The sequence below is a fragment of the Protopterus annectens genome, chromosome 9.part0 (assembly GCF_019279795.1).
Source record: "Protopterus annectens isolate FY-2018-M chromosome 9.part0, PAN1.0, whole genome shotgun sequence".
Lineage (NCBI taxonomy): Eukaryota > Metazoa > Chordata > Ceratodontiformes > Protopteridae > Protopterus > Protopterus annectens.
Genome location: NC_056743.1, coordinates 1,709,829,611 through 1,709,853,913, shown reverse-complemented (window position 1 = coordinate 1,709,853,913; position 24,303 = coordinate 1,709,829,611). Strand labels below are relative to the sequence as shown.

General features: G+C 44.2%; 1 protein-coding gene across 5 annotated transcripts in view; it reads right to left on the bottom strand.

Moving 5' to 3' along the window:
• Positions 1 to 24,303, bottom strand: part of RAVER1 (ribonucleoprotein, PTB binding 1) — a 2,969,353-nt gene that overhangs the window by 1,186,317 nt on the left and 1,758,733 nt on the right. For all 5 annotated transcript variants that reach the window (XM_044084574.1, XM_044084577.1, XM_044084578.1 and 2 more), the window contains one exon: positions 22,507 to 22,600. In XM_044084574.1, coding sequence (XP_043940509.1) covers positions 22,507 to 22,600 — 94 coding nt within the window. The remainder of the gene's footprint in view (positions 1 to 22,506; positions 22,601 to 24,303) is intronic.

Sequence of the window (24,303 nt, the reverse complement as noted above, 5' to 3'; positions counted from 1 at the left end):
CCTGGTGCAGAATTTGCTGAGCTGGTGATTGCAGGGGGAGGCAAATAGGTCCACATTTTTGGGTCACATGGCTGAAGGTGTTGTGGTTTAAATGCCACTTATGTGGGTCTAGGAGATTTCTGCTTAAGTTGTCTGCCAGAGAGTTTTGGTTGCATGGCAGGAACTGAGCTTTCAGGTGAATATGCATGGCTGAGGCAGTGTTCCAAAGGGTCATTGCTAGTCTGCAGGGTGGGTAAGAGTGGGTTCCCCCCTGCTTGTTGATGTACCACATCAGTGTGGTGTTGTTGGTTTTGATTAGTAGAGGCCCCAGAGAGAGTAGGGATCTGAAAGCTGTCGAAGCACGCTGAACAGCTAGCATCTCTTTTTGGTTGATGTGCAGATTAATTTGATTTGGGCTCCAGTGGCCCTGAATGCACCTGCCGTCCAAATGTGCACCCCAGGCACAGTCTGATGCATCTGTGGTTAGGGTCTGGGTGGTGTGGGGTTATGTAAAGGGAAGCCCCTTGTTGTGCTTGCATGCTGCTGTTCACCAAAGGAACTCTTTCTTTAGACGAGGTATCATAGGTGTGACGGTTTCTAGGTCCTGAGAATGTTGGCACCAAAGACATTTTAAGTACCACTGAAGTTTCCTCATATGCAGTCTGGCATATGGAATTAATAGAAATCAGGCGGCCATGAACCCTAGAGCTTGCAGGATTTTCCTTGCGGATAACTGGGTTCTGGAAGCCATTTGAGAGAAGTAGCCTTCTGGAGTAAGGAATGCCATCTGGGATGCTGTGTCCAAGCTTGCTCCCAGGAATACATTTCTTTGACTGGGGACTAGTTTGGATTTCTTTTCACTGATGGTGTACCCCAGAGACGTTAGAAGATCCTTTACAAATGTCAGGTGCTGCAACAGCTTTTCCTGACTGCCTGGCTGAATCAGGCAATCGTCCAAGTAGGCGTAAATTTGAATATTTCTCTGTCTGCAATAGGCAATGGCTGGGGATGGGCATTTTGTGAAAACTCTGGGAGCAGTGGATAAGGCAAAGTGACGTGCAGAAAACTGATAATGTACAGATACTGCCCTGAAATGTATATATTTCCTGCAGGAGTCCCTGATTGGGATGTGCAGACAGGTATCCTTTAGGTCTAGGGTGGCTAACCAGGCATCTTTGGACAGCATAGGGAGAAGCTGCTGTAGGGTGAGCATTTTGAATTTTGGTATCACCAGGAAGGTGTTTAGAATGGACAGATCTAAGACTGGGTGCCAGGTGCCCTCTTTTCTGGGTACCAGGAAAAGTCTGGAATAAAAACCTTGGCCCATCTGTTCTGCAGGAGCAGGGTGAATTGCCCTTATGGAGAGCAGGGACTGAACTGGTTTGGAGGAAGGTCTGGGAACCCTTTTTAGGTTGGCAGCATGTGGAAATAAAATTTGTACCCATGGGATACTATGTTGAGGACCCATCGATCGTTGTGTACTATGTTGGGGACCCATCGCTTGTTGGTGATGGAGGTCCAGTTTTTTGCATGGTGGGCAAGTTTTCCTCCTAGGGCACGAATAATTGGCAGAAGTAAGGAGAGGAGTTGAGAAGTCATTGTGAATTCTTTCCATAGGGGGGTGGCTTAGCACTCCATGTTTTAGAAGTGGAGGTACTCCATTGCTTAGATCTCTGCCTACCCTGAGACTGCACAGTCTGGTGGGGTCTGTTTCCCCTAGGTCTAGTTTGAGGTGGCCTTGAGAGGGCTGGAAAGGACCAATATTTTGAGGGGCAATTGCTACTGAATCTTGGAGGTTGCACTTGCAAAAAATCTTTGACTGTCTGCACAGACTTAGCTTTTTCTTCCATCTTTTTTAAATCTTCTGCTTTGGTGCTAAACAGATTGTCCTTGTTCAGAGGTGCGTCCAATAATTTTGATTTGATGTGGTCTGGCAAGGTCTGCGTCTTAAGCCAAGCATGCCTTCTAAGTACAGAACCTGTGACTGCTTCCCTGCAAGATACGGCATCAAACACATTGCAGGGTACGTTTGCTGACTTGGCTTGCAGAATGCATAAGCTCCTGTAATTTTTATTTTCTACACAGTCAGGGAAGGTAGATAATGTTTGCTTAATAAGTTCCATAGTATGTTGCTGGTATTTAAGCATGTGGAACTGACAATTTAATGCTCTAATGGCAAGAGTTGCAGAGGTGTATACTTTTTTACCCAATCGGTCTAAAGCTCGGGAATCCCTGTCCGAGGGGGTGGGATTCTTAGTTGTAGTTGCTTTTTTTCCTTTAGGTTCTTGGGAGATGACCTCTGGGTCAGCAGTAGGATTTTTGAAAAGAAAATTGTGAGAGTCAGGGACTCTGCAGTACCTGTCAGGTTTCCTGGGAGCAAGGGGTAAAGTATCAGGACAGGGGTAGGTGGGTGGGTTCATAAGAATGAAGGGCGAGATGGACTACAAACATGGAAGGTTATGGTGAGTACATAACTTCTTTATGTTCTGCAGTCCTATCTCGCCTTCATTCTTACATATGGGACAGCGTCCCTAGCACCTTTTCCTCAGGTGGCTCCATGGGAATATACTCTTAAGAACCGTGGAACCAAAGGAGGCTCTACCTCTTGAGGCCAAATCCAATTTGTAATGAGTAATAAAGGTATGAGGGGTAGCCCAAGTTGCTGCTGCACAAATGCTGTCCATTTGAACTTTGGCTTGAAAGGCAGCAAATGTGGATAAGGATCTGGTAAAATGAGCCTTAATTTTAAATGGGAGTTCCTTGCCATTGGAAGAGTACATAAACAAGATACAGTTTGATATCCAATTTGATAGTTATCTTAGAGAAAGGCATACCTTTTCTTGTCTCAGAAAAAGATACGAACAATTGGACTGATTTTCTAAGTTCCTTGGTTCTATGTAGATAAAACCTTAACTGTCTTGTGAACATCAAGTTGATGAAATTTATATTCTGCACTGCTTGAATGATTAGGAAAAAATACTGGCAGTTCGATAGTTTGATTCAAACTGGACTGGGAGCAAACCTTGGGGATGAAGGTCGGATTTGTATGAAGGGAAACTGTCTCTATGAAAATTCATGGAAGGAGGCTTGACTGACAGTGCTTGCAACTCTGACACTCTTCTGGCGGATTTAACAGCTACTAGAAAAATGGTCTTCCAAGAAAGGAACTTCAGTTCACAAGAATGTGCTGGTTCAAAAGGCAGGGAAGTAAGTTTGGACAGAACACAATTTAGATCCCAAGGAGATACCAGTTCCTGAAAAGGAGGTCTTAGCAAAGTAGTGCCTTTAAGGAAAGTTTTACACAATCTGTGATCCATAAGATTAGGCTCATGTTGTCCCAAATGAAAATTGGAGATCGCAGCCAGTTGAACTTTGATTGCAGCAGCAGCTGATCCCTGATGAAAAAGTTCTGTTAGGAATTCTAACAACAAGGAAATAGAGACTGTGTAAGGATCTACATTTTTCTCTTTTGCCCAGACAGAAAATCTTTTCCATTTGCTAGCATATAATTTCCTTGTGGAAGGCCTGTGGGAAGAAGTGAGGATATGGGTAACTGCAGGTGAAAAATCATGAAGCCTGATTAGGGATGGAAGTGGAGCAGCGTCAAGTTGAGGGCGGGGAGGCAGGGGTGGGCGGGTGCCTGACGTGTGTCAAGAGGTCTGGAACTGGGTCCAGAGTCCATGGGTCATCTTAAAGATGAGGCCCAAGAAAGGGGAAACAAATCTGACAAGGCCAGTAAGGAGTGACAAGAATCATTCTGCTTCCCAAGGTCTTTGCTTTCTGGATCACCTTCGATATTAGCGGAAAATGGGGAAATGCATAAAGAAGTCCCAGAGGCCAATTGTGAACAAGTGCATCTCTGGGTGTCTCTCCCAAAGGGGGAATAAGGGAGAAGTAGCTGCTGCATTTGGCATTGATCGGACTGGTAAACCGATCGCAGCAAGGCTGTCCGCATTTGCGGAAAACCTGTTCCACGACTTTCTGATTCAGAGACCACTCGTGAGGCATCAAGATTGCCCTGCTGAGCTTGTTGGCTATCACATCGGTTGTCCCCGGGATTTGCGTTGCCACTAGAAAGTGTTGGGAAGATATCGCCAACTGCCAAACATGAAGAGCCTCTCGACATAGGGGGTAGGATCTGGTCCCTCCTTGTTTGTTTAAATACCATAACACTGACATATTATCCGATTGGATTGCTATCATCCCTAGAGGAAGAAAGTCGTGAAGTGCTTGCAATGCTAGTAGCACTGCTCTCATCTCTAGGACACTGATATGCAAGTGAGCCTCGTGATCTTGCCATGTGCCTTGGACAGTCCTGCCTAGATAATGCCCCAACCCTCCCAATCTGGGAGGCATCCATGGTCACAGTAGCAACGGGTTGGCGAGGAATGAAAGGTGTTCCTGTCGTTAGTTGATCAGGCTGAATCCACCAACAAAGGTCCTTTTTGCAAGATTCTGTTATGAGAATAGGATGAGACAGAGGCAGTTGTTGAAGAGACCACTGGGAAAAAAGTAGCCATTGAAGGATTCGCATATGTAGTCTGGTTAGTGGAACTAGAGATATGGTAGAAGCCATGATCCCCAAATGTTTCAGCACTGTCTTGGCTTTTACTCTTTGTTGAGGAAGTAGACTGTATATCTGTTGTCTGAGATTTTGTATTTTGTCTGCAGGGAGCAACATGGCGACTGTGTCTATTTCTGCACCTATAAAAGTCACATATTGAGAGGGTGACCAGGCAGACTTTTCCCAATTTATCATAATCCCTAGCCGAGTGCACAGCTGGATGGTCGAATCCCTGGCTTGTAAAAATAGGTGCCTGGTGGTGGCGGTCAAAAGCCAGTCTTCCAGGTACGGAAATACTTGGAAGTGAGCTGTCACTACCGCCATGCATTTGGTGAACACCCTGGGGGCTGTGGTGAGACCAAAGGGCAGAGCATGAAATTGGTAATGACTGGCTCCCAGCCGGAAGTGTAAATGACTCCTCGATGCTCTGTCAATTTTTATGTGGTAGTACGCATCTTGGAGGTCTATGGAGCACATCCAATTGTCTTTCCCTAAAAGAGGGAGTATAGACTGCAGTGTCGGAACTTGGACTTCTTCACTGATTCGTTTCATTTGCTGAGGTCCAAAATGGGCCTCCAGGCCCCTGTTCATTTTGGCACTAAAAAGAATATGGAGGAAGTTCCAAATCTTATTTGGTCTGCGGGGACAGTTTAGATGACTCTTTGAAAGCAACTTCTGAACTTCTATGGTTGCTTGATTCCCTGTGATTGGGTGGAATATCTGGGATCTTCTTGGTGGTATGGGGTGGGAGAAAGAAGGGTATGGAGTATCCTCTGGTGATTATTCTTTATACACACTTGTCTTGGTTGATGTTGAGCCACACTTCTGGATACAAAGATAAGAGTCCCCCGACTGGCTCCAGAGAAGCGCAGTTGGGCCCCACTTCAGGAGCGCTGACAGGGACGTCCACAAAAGGAATCGCAGTCACCCTGGTTTTGCAAGCCACTCCTGTCGCTAGAGCGATGTCTACCATTAGTTCCTCCTTCTCTGCCTCTGAAGGAAGAATCACGCTGTGCGCCCGGGAAAAATCTCTGGGATTTCTTGAACCACTTTTTCCCACCTCTCTGACCCTTGGGGATATGGTCTAGAAGGGACGGAAAAATGTACTCACATTGCAAAGAGAGTTTTCCCTTCCTGCTTGCATCTGGTGAGTGTATCTTTTACCTTTGGTCCAAACAAAGAGGAACCATCAAGGGGGGCATTGGTAAAGGTAGATTTGAAGGGCTCCGGAAAGTTACATAAATGCATCCAGGAGTGTCTCCTAAGGGAATCTCCTGAACCCGCTGCCCTACTCGCTCCATCTGTTGCATAGGATATCAGCCTCATGGAGGAGTTAACAATGGAGTTTACGGTGGAGAACTGAGCAGTAACTTTTTCAGGGACTCCTTTAGTTGCTGTACCTTGGAGAGTATCTCCTAGCTCCTTTAGGAGATACCTTTGATGCCTAGTGAAATGAGTGAGGTAATTCAGCGATCTGAGTGTAAATGCCACTGAAGAGAAGATATGCTTCCTGTATCTATCCATCATTCAAGACTCCTTGTTCAGTGGATGGACAGATGAAGAAGTCTCCGCTAATTCCTTCTTTTGTGGCTGCAGCCACCACCACCAAGGCATCTACAGACACACCTTTGGTCAAAAATTCTTTCTCCTTGGGGGCTGAAAGAAATTTGTTGGGCCTTCCGGGGACTGGTTCCATGGCATCAGGAGTTTCCCACACCTTTCGATTAACTAGGTCCAGGAGCTCATCGAAAGGTGGAGACACCCAAGAGGCTGAAGGTTGAGACCCGAATGCTTTCAAGTACACAGACTCCTCATCAGAAGGGGGGACAGTGGGCCAGCCGCCTCTCTGTTTCAGGATCTCTAAGATATCTACAAAGGAGATATCATCAGAGGATGACCTAGGGGACCCTTCAGATTCCTCGAGGTCAGTGTCCGAAGTAATGGACTCACCTGGGGAGTTTATATGCTTCCTCTTGCAAGTTCTCTTCCAAGGGGGCTCCTCAGAAGGGCATTCTGGGGAGGTCTCGGAAGACTGGCGGCCATCCAACGAGGGCTCCTGAGGGTGCGGGTCTCTGCTGCCAAGACAGAGAGATGGTGCTGAGACAGAGGTCGGTGCTTGAGGGGGAAGAGCATCGGTACCCTTGTACGGAGCTGACGGCCTAGACAGCACGCTCCTCATCATCTCGAATGCAAATCTCTCTGGCTCAGAGGACAGTCCCGGTTCCGAGGAAACGTAAGTAGCCCTCGGCTCTAAAGCGATCGGCTCCAAGATGGATGCAGGATCCGAGCTCATCCTAGCTGACACACCGAGAAGTAGACTCGGAACTGAAGAAGTTCGTGTGCAAGCATCCCTGTCGCGGCCGACTGGTGAGCTTCGGCTCCTAGACACCAAGGACAGCGCCGAAGGTGTCGGAGCGGAACTCTGCTCCGAGACAGACACAAGGGGTGCTGGAACAAAAGGTCCCACAATAAGTGGCACTGAAAGCTCTGGCTCCGAAGGACCAACATGGCTTGGAGGAACAGCACCTTGGGAATGGTCTTAGGTGGTTCTGGAACCGACTGGGTCGGAGCCAGCAACAATCTTGGTAACACCGACGACTTCAGAGTAAGCACTACTCTCCCTACATCCTCTTCAGAAAGGCTCTTGGAGGATCTGGACGATAAGGTAGGTGACTTGGATCTCTGCAATATAGGAGATCGTAAAGTTGGGGAGACCGGCAATAACTCTCTGGACCAGCTCCGAGGTAAATTATCAGTGGTCGGCTCTGAAAAACTTGGGGCTGACACTGGAGTGCTGATATCGATAACCTCGACTGGCTCCAATGGCAGTGGAGCTGAAGAGGTAGAAGGCTTGTCCAAAATCAATACTTTTTGAGGAAGTCCAGATAAAATAGTTGGTGCAGGAGAATGTCTCTTGGCCAACTTGACCTTCTCTTTCTTTGAAGGAGGAGACTTGGAGTGTGGGGATGAAAAGCTGGCTAAATCCTCCTCAACGGAAGGCTTAAGGAGACCATTCAAAATTAATTTGTTCTTCCTTTCTTGGAGAACTCGAGAACTGAAAGAGTGTCAGAAAGAACATGTTTCCTGAAGGTGAATGGCACAGAGACAGTAAATACAGTTACTATGTCTATCTGTAATTGACATTTTTTGGGAGCATTTAAGGCACTTTTTAAAACCCAAGGTTTATGAACCTTAGACGCCTTAGACATGCTACACACAAACAGAACACTAGAGAAAAACAGAAGGAGAGGACAAAGTCCTCTAACTTAAACGGCCATAGCCCTTCAAGAATCACTGCACACGAGGAAACACAACTGAGGACTGGGTCCTCTAACTTAAACGGGCCTAGCCCTGCTAAAGATAAGCACACAAGGCAAGCAAAAACAGGGGACTAGGTCCTCTAACAAATGGGCCTAGCCCTGTTGAGGAAACAACACCAGAACAAAAAAGGTTAATAGAGAACTAGGCCCTCTAACTTAAACAGACTTAGTTGTAAAGATAGGAAGAAGCTAAGTCAGAAGAAAGGCTACCATAAATTGTAAATTTAAACAGGCTAATTACTAGCTAATAAGAACAGTAAACAACACTGCACACAAGAATACTATTCTAGTGAAATACAATACTAGAAGAAAGGGTCCCAACACAAACGCGGACCTGCACTAATAGAAAAAACTCTCTCAAAAAACTAGCACACAGGAAGGGATACCACTCGGAAGAAAACAGGCCTAGCAACGGCCAACAAGTTCTCAACAATAACTTCAGAAAAATAACAAAAAACACACTACTATTCACTACCTATAATAACGACGACTAAGCTATGTAAACTAAGCTAATACTATATGTAAAAATATATAATAATGAAAAAAATCCAACTTAGCCACGGCCAAGCAAGAAGCACTTCAGAACTTGAAGCGGCAAACAAGATCTGGGGATTCTTGCTAGTGCAATATGGGATACTTACCTTGCCACGAGCCAACTGAGAGATTTTGAGCTTTGTGATCAGCTCCGAACCCATATAAGAATGAAGGTGAGATGGGACTACAGAGCATCTGATGTTTTCCTGGTCCTGCAGTTTTCCTGCTTTAAAGGTTGCTTTTGCACACTTATCAAGACCAAATGACATTCCTGTATCATCTGAAAAAGTTCTGACAACCTGCAGCTGTGCTTTCAGTTCCTCATCTGATGAGCTAATATAGTTTTAAATCATCAACAAAGAAAAGATGAGAAGTCTTTACACTTTGCTGTTCTTTAGGAGCCAAATTGTAGCCATGGCCTAAGCTGTTAAGTAAACAGCTTAATGGGTTAACAGCAAGGCAGAATAGCAACAGTGACAGAGTCTCACCCTAGAATATCCCCCTTTGAAGTTTTATCCCTGGGATAATAATCTGCCCTTTATCATGGCAAAATTGCAAAGTGCTCTGCCACTGTTTGGTCACTGTAATGTAGTCGATCAGTGTTAAGGTGCATCTTATATATTTTTAAGCACTCTTTTATCTATGAATGTGGGATACTACGAAATGCTTCTTCATAGTCAATCCATGCCATACTTAAATTCTTCCCGTTTTTGCAGTTCTCCAGGATGACTTACAAATGATCCTTTGTTCCATTACTTTCTTTTATTGCCCTTTTGCTCTACTGCCATAATTGAATTTTCTTCTAAATTACTATAAACCCTGTCAGCGTCAATTCCCGTGTATAGTTTATATGTTGTCAGAAGGCAAGTTAACTGATCTATAATTTTTAGGGTAGCTTGCAGGTTCACTCTTAAGTAAGAGCACTGTTTTGCCTGTTAGCCAGGTTGGTTTCTGGTCAGGGTGCACACATAAATAGCTCTTACTCAAGGCTAAATCCTCATGCAAAGATGTTAATACTTTTAACCAAAAGTTAGGTACTGCATATGGTCCTGGGATTTTCCAACTAGAGGCTTTTCTTAATTTTGCTTCAATCTCTCTGGCTGTTACTTCCCACTTAAAATCCTGTACCTTTAAACTTCTTATTCTTTCTTTTACTACTTCTACACATTTAGCATCTTTGTTATGTTCCCCAGGATCTTCATAGATACTTCTCCAAGATGCATCTACTTACTCTTTTTTTGGCAGTCTTTCAATTCCTTTTACCTTATTTCCCAATTCTCTACAAAACTTTTTTTGGGTCATCAATAAATAGCTTATTTTGTACTTTTCCTTTATATTTATCTGTGTATCTTCTACGTTTTTCCACCTGTGCCGAAATTTTTAGTTTATTTGTGATAGTACATGTGGTCTGTTTTAATATTGTGCATTGCCTTAATCACATCTATCTTAGTATTTTTGTTGATCTATTCCCTCTTCTATAGTCTTCTAAGAGTGACTCTTCTTGTCTTAATTGCTTTATAGTTTTCTCTATTCGATACTTCCATGATAGTATTTGATTTCTCCCCTTCCTTTCCCTCACCTCCCTGTGTTCTTGTGGTAGAATATTATCAGTTACTAATTTAGCTGCACAGTAATGTATCCTGTTTACTTCTGTTATATCACATGGATCCCTATGGACAGTCCTAATTACTGCATTCATTTGTTTTATCAAACTTCTGACTTTTTGGGTTTTATTGACCTTCTGCAGTCTATTTCTCTCATTGATCTTAATATATCTATTCACGTCTATTAAATCAAGCAACTCTTCTCTTAGCTCATTTTCTTCCAAACTGAGAGCACGTCCCTTGTTTTAAATTTCCTGTTAGCATGATACATAAAGTTCTATAGCATCTTCCTGTGGCACCTTATCTTCAATTTCATCCTGTGCCATCTGTTGCTCTGTCATATGGGAATTCACAAGCCTATCACTCCTCAACATTGAATATTTCAGGGTTTCCAAAGTTTCCTGTTTTCTCCCTTGCTGTCTAGCTTCAAGTGAACATTTATACTGATTTCCTGTGGAAGGCTTCAAAATATCTTGATATGGCACCTGACCAATTGCGTCCTGTTCCACTGGTTTTCCCCTAATTTGGATATCCATTGCTCTTGCCTGTTGCCGTACTTTCTGCACTTGATTTTCTACATTGAATCCTTAACTTTGCAGGTACTCCATAACTTTTAGTTATGTACTTACCATAACTTTAGATGTATGGGATCCATCTCGCCTACATTCTCTACAGATGGGTTCGGAGCCGATCCTCGGCTTCGACTCGGCCGCTATACAATAGAACGCAGTCTCTTATTGGCCGAGTTACCTCGTATCCCAGGATGCACCACTACTGCTTCCCCAGATCTTGTTTGTCCGCACACATGCACACACACATAGACTGTTGAAATAACATTGCCAGGTATTACAAGAGAGGAAGAAGTTGAATTCGGATCGTCCGGTCTCTTCTGGTCTACGAGGCAGGGGGAAGGAGGGTGGGTTATTAGGAATGTAGGCGAGATGGATCCCATACATCTAAAGTTATGGTAAGTACATAACTAAAAGATGTAATGTGATCCTATCTCGCCTACATTCTCTACAGATGGGACAGCATCCCTAGCACCTAATTCCTGGGTGGCTCACTGGAAAACGCTCCTGAGAACCGTGGAACCGAAGGAAGCTCGACCCCTAGATCCACATCCAATTTGTAGTGAGAAATAAAGGTGTGTAAAGAAGACCACGTAGCAGCCGCACAAATGTCACTAAGAGAGAGCTTGGAATGAAAGGCTGCCGAAGTGGCCATAGCCCTGGTAGAATGAGCTTTCACTGGAACTATAAGCTCCTTATTTGAAATGAGATAAATATGACTGATACACAGTCTCTGATCCACTTGGCAATAGTGACTTTCGTGACGGCTTTGCCCAATTTACTATCCGAAAAGGACACAAACAGTTGATCAGATTTTCGTGCTTGGCGTGTCCTATCCAAATAGAAACGTAATTGTCTGTGCACGTCTAAGCTGTGAAAGGTATACTCAGCTCTGTTTGAATACTTAGGGAAAAAGACCGGTAATTCCAGTGATTGCTGCAAACAAAAGTTAGAACAAACCTTTGGTATAAAGGATGGGTTTGGTCTAAGAGATACTCTATCCTTGTGAAATACCAGGTATGGTGGTTTGACACATAGAGCTTGAAGTTCAGAAACTCGCCTGGCTGATGTAATAGCAACTAGAAGAGCAGTCTTCCAGGAAAGAAATTTTAAGTCACAGGTTGCTGCAGGCTCAAAGGGAGATGAGATTAATGCACCTAACACCACGTTAAGGTCCCACGGTGGTGCAGGATGAGATATAGGGGGCCGTAGAAGCCAAGCTCCTTTAATAAAAGCTTTGCACAACTTGTTGCTCATTAAAGGTGGTTCTACGCTCTCGTGAAAATTGGAAATAGCAGCCAATTGAACTTTGATGGTAGACACCGAACAACCTTGGTTGAACAGGGAAGCTAAAAACTTCAGAACCTCTGACACCGAGGCTGTCATAGGGTCTAATCCTCGGAGTTGGGCCCAAATAGCAAACCTCTTCCATTTACTACTATACATCTGAGTACACCTGTATACAAAGAAGTATCTCTTAATGAAATACATGGGGCTTTCAGATCCATCAACAATACTTTACATGATTTATTTTTAGAAGGTTTTGTTGATCTAACTACATATCAATATTTACAGATGACAGCACCAAGAATTTCCACTTTTTTTGGTACACCCAAATTGCACAAACGAATATGTGCACCACCTTTTAGGCCTATTGTTGATGGGAGGGGATCGGCAACCTATGCATGTGCTAAACTCGTTGATAGTATAATCAAACCTCTTCTAGAACAAGAGTTGCACATTTGTAAGGATTCCTGGTCCTTTTTGAAGGACATCAACATGGTAGAATACAATGCTTACATGGTTTTTCTTACAATAGACATCAAAGATATCTATACAGTTATACCACAACAATTAGGCCTTAGTTGGGTTAGGGAATTCATGTATACCAAGAAATTGGATGACAATACCATATATTTAAGTGAAACACTTTTGGAATTGGTTCTATCCAACAACTTCTTTGTGTTTGAGAATACTTTCTATCTTCAAACTTCAGGTGTTGCAATGGGTTCACCTTGTGGTGGTTCATTTGCAAATGCAGTACTACCACATTGGGAAGCTGAACTGCTTTTCAAGGACGATTTATTCCAGCAGCATGTCTCCTGGTACACCAGGTACCAGGACGACATTTTTTGCATTTGGAAGGGTGGGAAAGAATTGATACCTTCTTTTATTGAAAGAATGACTAACATGACAGACTTTTTAGAGTTCACTTTTAACGTAGCGGACACAGAGATGAATTACTTAGACATTCTTATAACAAAGGATGTTACCAACCAAAGGCTAAAAAGCACTATCTATAGAAAACCTACATATTCCAATAGTTTGTTACATTTTTCTAGTAACCACCCTTACTATCAAAAGAGATCAGTTATAAAAGGCCAGCTGGTAAGGGCAGCACGCATGGTATCCGATGACCATGATTTTGAAACTGAATGTAACAAACTAAGGAATATGTTTCTAACAAGGGGTTATCCATCTACTTTAATTAATAACATCATCTTGGAAGTATCTAACAAGCGTAAAGAAGGTTATTTTATCCCTTTACTCTCTTCCAATATTATTGTTCAAGTTAATGTTGGTATAGGAAATTCCTCAACTTCCATGGGTTCCCTTGGGACTAACGGTCATGTTGATAATAATTATCATGTGTCTTTTGTGCATACTTTTTCTTTGGACTATGTGAAAATTAGGGAGATTATTAATAAAAACTGGGATGTGATTAACCATGATATTACCCTCTCTGGTATTCTCGGTTCAAGACCAAAACTCACATATAGGAGGGGACAAAATCTAAAAACTATTTTAGAGAGACCACGGAATAGAGCCACTTCTAACAAGTTGCATGGAATGCACAAATGTGGGGCCTGTGCTCAATGTAAGTACATCAAAGTAGGTACACAATTCATCATTAACAACAAAACATACAAAGTGAACAATCATTTCAATTGTGAGTCCAAATCAGTGGTTTATGCCGCTCTCTGTAACCAATGTAACGCCTTTTACATTGGTAAGACAGAGCGTAAAATTAAAACCAGAATTTATGAACATATGTATGCTGTTAGCAGGCGTGATGAAAATAATGCCTTAGCTAAGCACATCTTCGAACACATAGGACACAATTTCAGCTTTGTAATTATGCAACAGAGAACCCCAGATATAAGAGGGGGACCATGGCAAATCAGACTGGAAATTGATGAATTAATGTGGCAGATACGAACTAGGGCACACCTTTTACCAGGAATTAATGACAACTTGTCCATCAAATGTGTATTAAAGTGGTTGTCTTACAATAGATAACAGAATTCAAACATCTCATAAATCTAACAACAATATAGTTGTAGTTTAGTTTATTGTCCTTCAAGTTAGGGAATTTAGCATATATGTGTGTACATATAAAAATTTAAAATCAATTCAAAGAGGTCCGCTTCTATTTATCAGTTGTAGAAATGTAATGTAACATACTTACATCTGTTTACATTCAAAAAAGTGAATACCGAGTCTGATCTTTAATTCATGGATTTTTTATTTTATGTTATAACATGTTGTATAAGTAATTTTTACATCTGATTTTTTGCTTCTAGTATTTGATTCAAGTAACATCAAATCATGTCTGATATTACTTAATTGTAATATTGTTTTAAGGTTACCATGGTAACATTTTTATTAAGTAATGCATTTCGTTTGGATTGGTACTACCACTTTTTAACAATATAAAAACTCTTGATATCAGATATTCCGCTGTTTGTCTGATGAAGGCTGGACATTGGTTCGGCCGAAAGCGCTTACGTGTATCTGGATTTATTAAATTCTTTTATATATTTCCAAGCTGTCTCCAGTTGTTTTCCTACTCGCTTTTGGTTGTTTTGTGAATACTTAGGGAAAAAGACCGGTAATTCCAGTGATTGCTGCAAACAAAAGTTAGAACAAACCTTTGGTATAAAGGATGGGTTTGGTCTAAGAGATACTCTATCCTTGTGAAATACCAGGTATGGTGGTTTGACACACAGAGCTTGAAGTTCAGAAACTCGCCTGGCTGATGTAATAGCAACTAGAAGAGCAGTCTTCCAGGAAAGAAATTTTAAGTCACAGGTTGCTGCAGGCTCAAAGGGAGATGAGATTAATGCACCTAACACCACGTTAAGGTCCCACGGTGGTGCAGGATGAGATATAGGGGGCCGTAGAAGCCAAGCTCCTTTAATAAAAGCTTTGCACAACTTGTTGCTCATTAAAGGTGGTTCTACGCTCTCGTGAAAATTGGAAATAGCAGCCAATTGAACTTTGATGGTAGACACCAAACAACCTTGGTTGAACAGGGAAGCTAAAAACTTCAGAACCTCTGACACCGAGGCTGTCATAGGGTCTAATGCTCGGAGTTGGGCCCAAATAGCAAACCTCTTCCATTTACTACTATACATCTTTTTAGTAGAAGTCTTGTGGGCCGAGGACAAAATATGCATGACTTCAGGGTCGAAAGAATGGCTCCTAACTATGGTCGGAAGAGGAGTAGCCAAGCTGCTAACTTCAATGAATGGAGGGACTGATGGAGCTGTCCTGATTGATGCATCAAGAGGTCCGGAACTTGGTCCAGGAACCAGGGACCCTCCAATGCATATTTGTGAAGAAAAGGGAACCAGACTTGACGAGGCCAGTATAGGGCGATTAGAATCATTTTGCTTTCCAAGCGAATCGCCTTCTGAATCACCTTGGGGAGAAGGGGAACCGGTGGAAAAGCGTATAGCAGACCGGGGGGCCAAGCTTGGACTAGAGCATCCTTGGGGATCTCCCCCGGAACTGGGGTGAGAGAAAAGAATGCTGACATTTCGCGTTGAGGGGAGTTGCGAATAGATCACAACAAGGAGCTCCCCATCTTGTGAAAATCTGTGTTACCACTCTGTCGTTCAAGGACCACTCGTGAGGGGAGAGAATAGTTCTGCTCAGTCTGTCAGCTATCACTTTGGATCTCCCCGGAATGTGTGTTGCCACTAGGAAACGTTTGGTAGCAATCGCCCAATCCCATACCTTCATGGCCTCTATGCAAAGGGGGTAAGACCTGGTCCCTCCTTGCTTGTTTAAGTACCAGACTACCGAAATGTTGTTGGACTGAATGGCAATCGTACCCTGGGGGAGGTGATCGTGCAGTGCTTGCAACGTTAAAAGCACCGCCCTCATTTCCAGGATATTGATGTGGAGAAGACTCTCGTCGGTGTGCCACGTGCCTTGGACCGACCTGTCCAGATAATGTCCCCCCCACCCTGTCTGGGAGGCGTCTGTAGTCAACGTGGCCGAGGGGGATGGGGGAACGAAGGGTCACCCTAGATTCAGGTTGGAGGAAAGAAGCCACCAACGAAGATCCTGTTTGCACGTCTCTGTGATCAAAATGTGGTGACTGAGGGGAAGGTCTTGATAAGACCACTGGACTGATAGGAGCCACTGGAGTATCCTCATATGCAACCTTGCCAAGGGGACCAGAAGAATGGTGGCTGACATGGAACCCAACAGCTGCAGGACCATTCTCGCTGGAGCGTGACGTCTGAGGAGTAATGCCCGAACCTGAGACTGCAACGTTGCTATCCTTTACGCAGGAAGATAGACTCACATCTGCCTTGAGTCTATTTCTGCACCAATAAACAGAATACGCTGCGATGGCAGCAATACGGATTTTGTCCAATTGAAGGTGATTCCTAAGGAGTTGCCTAGAGAGATAGTGGCTGCTAGAGCTTTCAAGAACAGATGCCTGGAGGTGGCAGTTAGGAGCCAGTCGTCTAGGTATGGAAACACCTGGAATCCTAGACTTCTCAGGTGAGCAGTCACTACCGCCAAACATTTGGTGAGCACCCTGGGGGGCTGTGGTGAGACCAAAGGGCAGGGCACGGAACTGGAAATGACCGTCTCCTAGGCTGAAGCGCAAGTGTCTCCTCGACGCCTGATCTATCAGAATGTGATAATAGGCATCTTTGAGATCTATGGAGCACATCCAAACACCTTTCTCCAAAAGCGGGAGAATGGATTGCAAGGTGACCATCCGGAATTTGGACTTTTTCACTAATCGGTTTAATTTGCTGAGATTCAAAATGGGCCTCAAGTCCCCGGTCTTTTTTGGTACCAAAAAGAATCTTGAGTAAGTCCCTGATCCGGCCTGATATGCGGGGACAGGTTGGATGACTCCTTTTTGAAGCAGCTTCGATATTTCGCTGGCTGCAAGATCCCGTTGACTGGGTGGCGGGTCCGGGATTCTTTGGGATGGTGGAGGGGGTTGAGAGAAGGGAATGGTGTAACCTCCGGCGATGATTCGGAGCACCCATTGGTCCTGAGTGATATTTGCCCAGGCCTTTAGGTGCCTCGAAAAACGACCCCCGACTGGCTCTGGAGCTGCACAGTCGGGCACTCCTTCAGGGATGCTGGAAGGAGGAGGAGCCACAAAAGGACTCGCGGTCTCCAGTGTTGCGGGGGCCTCCGCCGCCTCTGGGACGGCGTCTCCCTGAAAAATTTCCCCCTCCTCTGCCTCTAGAAGGGGAATCGCTCTGCTGCGACGAGTAAGGCTTTTGAAACTTACGGAGCCACATTTTCCCTCCTCTTCGAGCCTTGGGATAAGGTCTGAAGGGAGTGGAAAACCGGGCCCCTACGGCAGTTAAAGTCTTACCCTCCTGTTCGCAGCGAGTCAAAGTGTCCTTTACCTTGGGTCCAAACAGTGAGGACCCCTCAAAGGGGGCGTCGGCAAAGGAAGACTTAAAGGCCTCCGCAAAGTGACACAGGCGTAGCCAGGCTTGTCTCCGTAGAGCAACACCTGTTCCCGCTCTGCTCGCTCCTTCGGCTGCATAAGAAATGAGCCTCATGGACGAGTTGGATAACGAGGACAGGGTAGCCAACTGGGAGTTAACCGTTTGGGCCAACTGCTCAGGTAAGTTACCAGAGAGGGTATCCGAAAGCTCCTTGACCAGATCCCTCTGCAGTCTTGTGAAATGCGTCAAGTAGTTCAGAGACCTTAATGTAAAGGTCGCTGAAGCAAGGGTGCGCTTCCCGTACCGATCCATGCTCCTAGACTCCTTATTAGGAGGATGGATGGACGTTGAAGCCTCTGCCACATCTTGCTGGGTGGCAGATGCCACCACCAAGGCATCTACAGCCACACCTTTCGAAAGAAAGTCCTTATCAGGGGGAGCCGAAAGGAATTTATTGGGGCGAGCTGGCACCGGTTCAACAGAATCCGGGTGTTCACACACCCTTCGAGAGATCAAATCCAGAAGCTCATCAAAGGGCAGAGACACCCAGGAGGCGGAGGGCTGAGCCCCGAAGGCCTTGAGGAAAACCGACTCCTCAGCAGAAGGGGGTTTGGACTGCCAGTCGCCTCGTTGTTTAAGGATCTCCAAGATGTCCACAAAGGATACATCATCCGAGGACGACTTGGGGGACCCCTCCGCATCATCGAGGTCGGTATCCGACGTGAGAGACTCATCAGGGGAGTCGACGTGCTTCCTCTTGCACAGTTTCTTCCTAGGAGGTTCATCCGAAAGCGTTTCAGAGGGACCTCCCGGAAGAAGGGAACCCCCAATGGGGGTAACCTCAGGAGACAGGGGGATTGCAAAGGAGCCAGTCTCCGTGCCAAGGGAAGGTGGTGGTGAGATGGTAGAAGTGGCCAGAGAGGATTTGGCCAAGGCACTCCTCATGGCCTTGAAGGCGGGACCCCCACAGTCCTGGGATGGTTCAACCCCCAAGACCACAACAGCAGTCGGAACTCCCGCAGCCGACGCACCGAGAGGGAGACTCGGAACCGAAAGGATTGGTCCTGAAGCGTCCCCCCCAGGGCCGACAGAGGAGGTCCGCGTACCGAACCCCGACCCGAAGGGCGTGGTTGGAGTTAGGGTCGGAGCCGACCCGACAACCTCCACCGGCTCCACCAACACTGACTCCAACGGCACCGAAGCTGTTGGAGGAGGAATCAAGATAGCAGGATGGGAAATCAGCTCTGGAGCCGACTGGGCTGGAGCCGAGATCAATTTTGCAAAGACCAGAGACTGAAAAAGCCTTTGAAGCACCCTGTCTACATCCGAATCAGACATCCTCGACGACCGAGAAGAGACCGACCGGGTCTGAGTCGACTTCTCCGCCGGTTCCGAAAGACTGGGGGACCGGCTCCATATGGGTTCGAGAAGTATCGGCGCCGAGGGAGATTCCACTACCACTGTAATTTCCCTCGGAGCCGATGGGGACTTCGGCACCGAAATGGAAGAGTCTGAGCGGGCAACCCTCATCGGCTCCGAAGGCAGTGGAGCCGATGGAGATGACTCGCCTATCGACGCCCGAGCTCTCGACTCCGAAGCCAGAGGAGTCGAGGCTGGAGACATCGAGGCAGACCGTTCTGCCCTCGGCTCCGAAGTCCGTGGAGCCGATGGAGAAGCCTGCCGTGACTTTTTGGCTGCCGGATCCGACGAGCTGGTTGGAGCCAAAGATTTTTTCTTCCTCGAAGGAGAAGAAGAAGAAGATAGGGCTTCCTCAAAGGAAGGGGTAATAAGCCCTTTCAAAATCAACTTATTTTTCCTCTCTTGGAGTACGCGAGAGGAAAAAGCGTGGCAAACGCTACAGGATTCCTGGAGGTGCTTCGGGCCTAGACAATAGACACACAAAGAATGGTCGTCCGTAATGGACATTTTATAATTACATTTGGAACATTTTTTAAACCCTGATGGTCTATGTTCCTTCGGCATGGTTATTTACTTATAACAGACTAAACTACACAAACAACAGCCTAGACTCTAACTGAAACACCTAGGATAGGGCAAGGCCCCTCTAACTTAAACGGGAACACTTACCACAAACAAAATACAATTTTACCACAATTTACCACAAAAAACTTTCAAAACTCAGTCAAACAACAACAAGTAGCTGTTAAAACAGCTTTTGGGTAAGTTTTAGCAAAAAACTAGACAGAAATAATTTTACTAAGAGGCACTTAGCTCAGCCAAGTCCGAGACCACGTCTATGCTTCAGAAGCGGCAAACGAGATCTGGGGAAGCAGTAGTGGTGCATCCCGGGATACGAGGTAACTCAGCCAATAAGAGACTGCGTTCTATTGTACAGTGGCAGAGTCGGAGCCGAGGATCGGCTCCGAACCCATCTGTAGAGAATGTAGGCGAGATAGATCACATTACATCCTCAGTTTCTATTTCTTTAACTTCTCCATTACTAATCTCTTTTTCAACTTTTCCTCTGTCTTCTTATTTTTTGTACTATAAAGTTTGCCATATCCAGATTCCTTTGCCTGTATTTCTCTTCAAATATCTTTGGTGCTGCTCTTTTTGTATTGGTTAGTTTTGCTTTCTCCTTTGCATAAATATCACCATATTAAATCTCTTTTTCTTTCCCATGTCCATATTTCTTCTTCAGACATCTCCTGATCTTCCTGTTTCTCCTTACTTTGGGGAATCACTCCATCATGCTGTGATGTAACCTGTATTAGACGTTCTTCACCACATCCTTCACTTCACAGGCATTCCATAACTTCAACTTCACTAATCTTCTTTTCTATGTTCCATTCGTTGTGATATATATTTTTTTATTGTAAAATTTTCCATATCCAGAAGCCTTTGCCTGTATTTCTCTTCGAATATCTTTGGGGCTGCCTTCTTTATACTGATTAATTTGGCTTTCTCCTTTGCATAAATATTGCACCATATCAAATTTCTCTTCATTTCCCATGTCCATATTTCTTTTTTATATTATTTCAAATATCTCTAGGTTTTGTTTATATTTCTGCACTTCCTCAGATGCTTCTTTTTCCAAAACTGATCAAAGTTTCTTGATCTATATACCGTTTTTTTACAAATCTGTTGTATTAATGAACGCAAATTTTCAATTGAAGCTTCTGACAGTTTTTCTTGCGGAAGTATTTTTCTTTCCTCTAATTTCTCTCTTAATCGTTCTGTATATCTTGTGTCTGGAAATTCCGGGCTTTTTGCATATTAGTAATACATAATTTCTTTCTTATCCTCAACAGTCCACTCTATTGTCTTTATGGCTCTTCTTTGGCCTATCAGTTTTTGTGATTTTTGTGGACTGCTACTTCCTTCTACAACGGGGGGGGGGGGGGACCATCCTCCTCCTTGGGCCTGGCCCCATTGTAGGAATGTTTCCATATATTGAGTATTTTACACTGTCATTTCACTGTTATTTTTCCAGTCCTGGCACCAGTGCGCCTATGAGGATTGAGCACTTTTGTGGGCCTTTTGCATCCAACTCTCTCTCTTAATGTTTGACCTACTTCTGTCCATGACATATGCTATATAAATACAGTCTATGTATCAGTGTCGTCTTGGTGAGATTTTGTGAAAACAGGGTCCACCTTGCAAAGATACTCACCCAGTCTTAAGGATGAATTTAATTTCAGCACTACTACTCTCCATTGCTTGCTGACGTTTCATCTCTCCATTTCGACCCCTATCACTAGAGTGGATCATCAACTGACACTGGAGATTACAGACCTATTAGTCTAACTAGTATAATATGCAAAGACATGGAATGAATTTTCATGGAAATGATCAACAAAGACAATGGCAACCTACAGAGCACTGTACCCATCACACTTTGGCTTTATTCAGGGAAGGTCATGCCTATTCAACCTGGTAGTCTTTTTTGAGAAGGTAACCACGGCAATGGATGAGAGAAAAATGATGCTCACTACCTACACTAGATCTGGCTAAGGCATTCAATTCAATACCCCACTCAGGTACTGTCTACAAGCTCAATGGACTAAGCATTAATCCATACATAACTTGATGGATTGCCAGCTGGCTCACAGACAGGACCCAAGCAGTCAGGATTAGTGAGACTACCTCCACCAAGAGGCAGGTCACTAGTGGAGTACCACAGAGCTTCTCGATGGGCCCACTCCTGTTTGTCATCTATTTCTCGGAGGTCAAGGCTAATGTCAAGGGGTCTGGCTTACCAAGTTTGCAGATGACTACAAACTGGAAGCTATCATAAACCCCCCCCAATGACACCAACATCTTGCAAGAAGGTCTAATGCAGACAAATGACTGGTGCCAAAGCCACAGATTAAAACACTGTGCAATGAAGTGCATTATAGGGCCTTTTGGGAAAATGTCAACCCAGGTAAGGTACTCCACTAATATGACACTTCTAAGAGTTGACCCGATAGCTAAAGATATGGGAAAACATGCAGACAGTTAATCTGGCATTATATCAACAAGTAGCCAAGGTGGTAAGAAAATCATTCTATGTTGCCTACCTTATAAGTAAGGGTATGTCATCCAGGTCCAAGGAAGTTATAGTACCACTCAACTCAACCTTTATCAGACCCATTATTGAATATAATGCCCTCTTCATTGTATAGCTGACTAGGCATATGCAACAGCTGGAACACCCACAGAGGTTCCTCACTAAGTTAATCATGGGTATTTACACACTGTCCTATACAGACTGCCTTACAGCCCTGTCTCTATACTCTGTCTCCTACAGGTTGTCAGGATGCAATCTCTGCTTAGCATATAAAGCATCCTCTGACCCAGCCCTGATGGAGCTTTTGCACATCTGCAACTATATGGAGTGTATCAAGGTGGAAGCTACTGGCCTCAGTCTGGTAGTTGTACCCCCTTCCCTCTATCCTTAGTTTTCAGGCTGACTCCTCAAAAGTGCTCACTTTCTATTTTATGCACTTTTATCACATTCATCCATTTCTTACTCCTCCAAACAAGAACAGTCCATTTCAGATCACAGCAGTAATTCTATGCAATTAAATTAAAGAAAATGTTTCACAAAGTATAAGCATTCTGCAGTATACCGTGTAACAGTTATCATGGCTTTTACAGGTACTAATTTTAATCAAAATTTCAATCACCACGAGGTAATGAAATGGTCTTTACACTGTCTCTCTGTCTCCCACAAACAAACAAACCAACTTACAGACAGACATAACTTACTTGACATGTTAGAAGGGGGAAGCACACTGTGGAAATTCAGGTAAGGATTCTGGGGCATCTTAAGATCCCTTGGGGGCTCTCCAAGCAGGGAAGACTAAAGACAAAAAAGTATAAAGTATGTTAATTACATGCAAATGACTCTTACTATATTCACATGTCTTCTACCGCACAAGTTGAAATTAGTTAAAAATGAAAGTTTTGCACTTACCTAGCAGGTCACTGAAGATCACTGCAACTCTTTCAGTTACAGGACTTAGACCGACAGTACTAAGTAAGCTTGGCAATTAAAACTTTCACAAGCTACTACAGAACTTCCCAGTTTGTCATGATACTTCACGACCCTGACCAAAAACTCCATGTAACTAAGCCCAGAAGCTGGAACTCAAACAATAAGAAAATAATTAAAAAAAACATAAATCTCCTAAAACAAACCTTCAGGGGAAGAAGTGAGGGTCAGTGAAGGAGTTACAGCCACTTACACATCATTACAGTGACATAACTTTAGTATCTATACCAGAGCTACAACTCCATCACTTAACACGAAAGTCCCAAAACTGGCTCTTCATGCTAAAACACCCTAAGCAATAGCAACTCCAAATGGCTAGTCTACACTTGGGCAATACCCAGCTTATAATACCTTGCACACTGGGACAATACCCAGCTTATAATACCTTGCAAGGGTGTACAACATTATCCAGGTAGTTGCTGCACAGAAGCTACAGATCACACGGTTTAGGTTCACAGCATACCAGGCTATTGGCCCTTAGGAGCCTAGCCAAGAATTTTGCCCATGTTCCCACAAAGTCAGCACCTGTTTCCCCTGTCCAGCAGGGACACAGGTGGGATCCCAGGGGTCTATTTTCTGTTTCACATCCAGTCATTCAGGTTCCTGTTTACCACACTTTAAATAACAGAAAATAATACACTAAGGAAGCCTGAAAGAAAGAATGGCCTTAGAAACACTTTGCTGGAAAAATAAATCAACTGGGAACCCATTCTGACAGACCTTGTCCTGTCCAAACAAAAATCTAACAGGACTGTGGACATCCCATACAATGTAACAAATACCCTTAACTTTCTTTTTCTTCCTAACTATGAAAATAATGTACTTACCATAATGAGAGATCCATGCAGTCTGATTTGCGTCCGGTTCAACTATGGGTTGTTGGATCAGGCCTCTGCATCGGATCTGAAGCTCTTTAGTTCCAGAGCACTTATTCCATCCCTACTCATAATTCCCTTAACTCCACCTCACTACCTCAGATCGAGTTTGTCCCCTGAAATATTATATCCACAAGTAGATCAATGCAATTATACACTTGTCAAATAACTCCCATTCAAGACTGGTTCCAGAATGCATGACAAAAAAAAAAAAGTCAGGGTTATAGGTCACTGGCAGTAATGACAGCTAACATACAAGGAATGCCAAAGTTGACTTGGTTGTCAAAGTCCTAGTTGCGACAATTTGGCTGACGGCAGATGGAAGTATGTTGAACCAGATGAAAATTAGACATGACTCTAACGTTATGGAAAGTGCATAACTTTGGCATCCAATATTACCTATATTTGTCTGATTCAACTACAGGACAGAATACCAAGCATATAGACCCTGGTGGTGTCAAGGAAGGACAGACCTGAGGATGGTGGAGCCAAAGGAAGAATGAGATCTAGATTTCTCATCTGACTTGTGAGATACAAATGTATGAACTGCTGACCAAGTAGCTGCTGCAAAGATATCAAAAGGTAACCTACTGACACACACTGTTGAAGTAGCCACTGTCCTTGTGGAATAAGCCT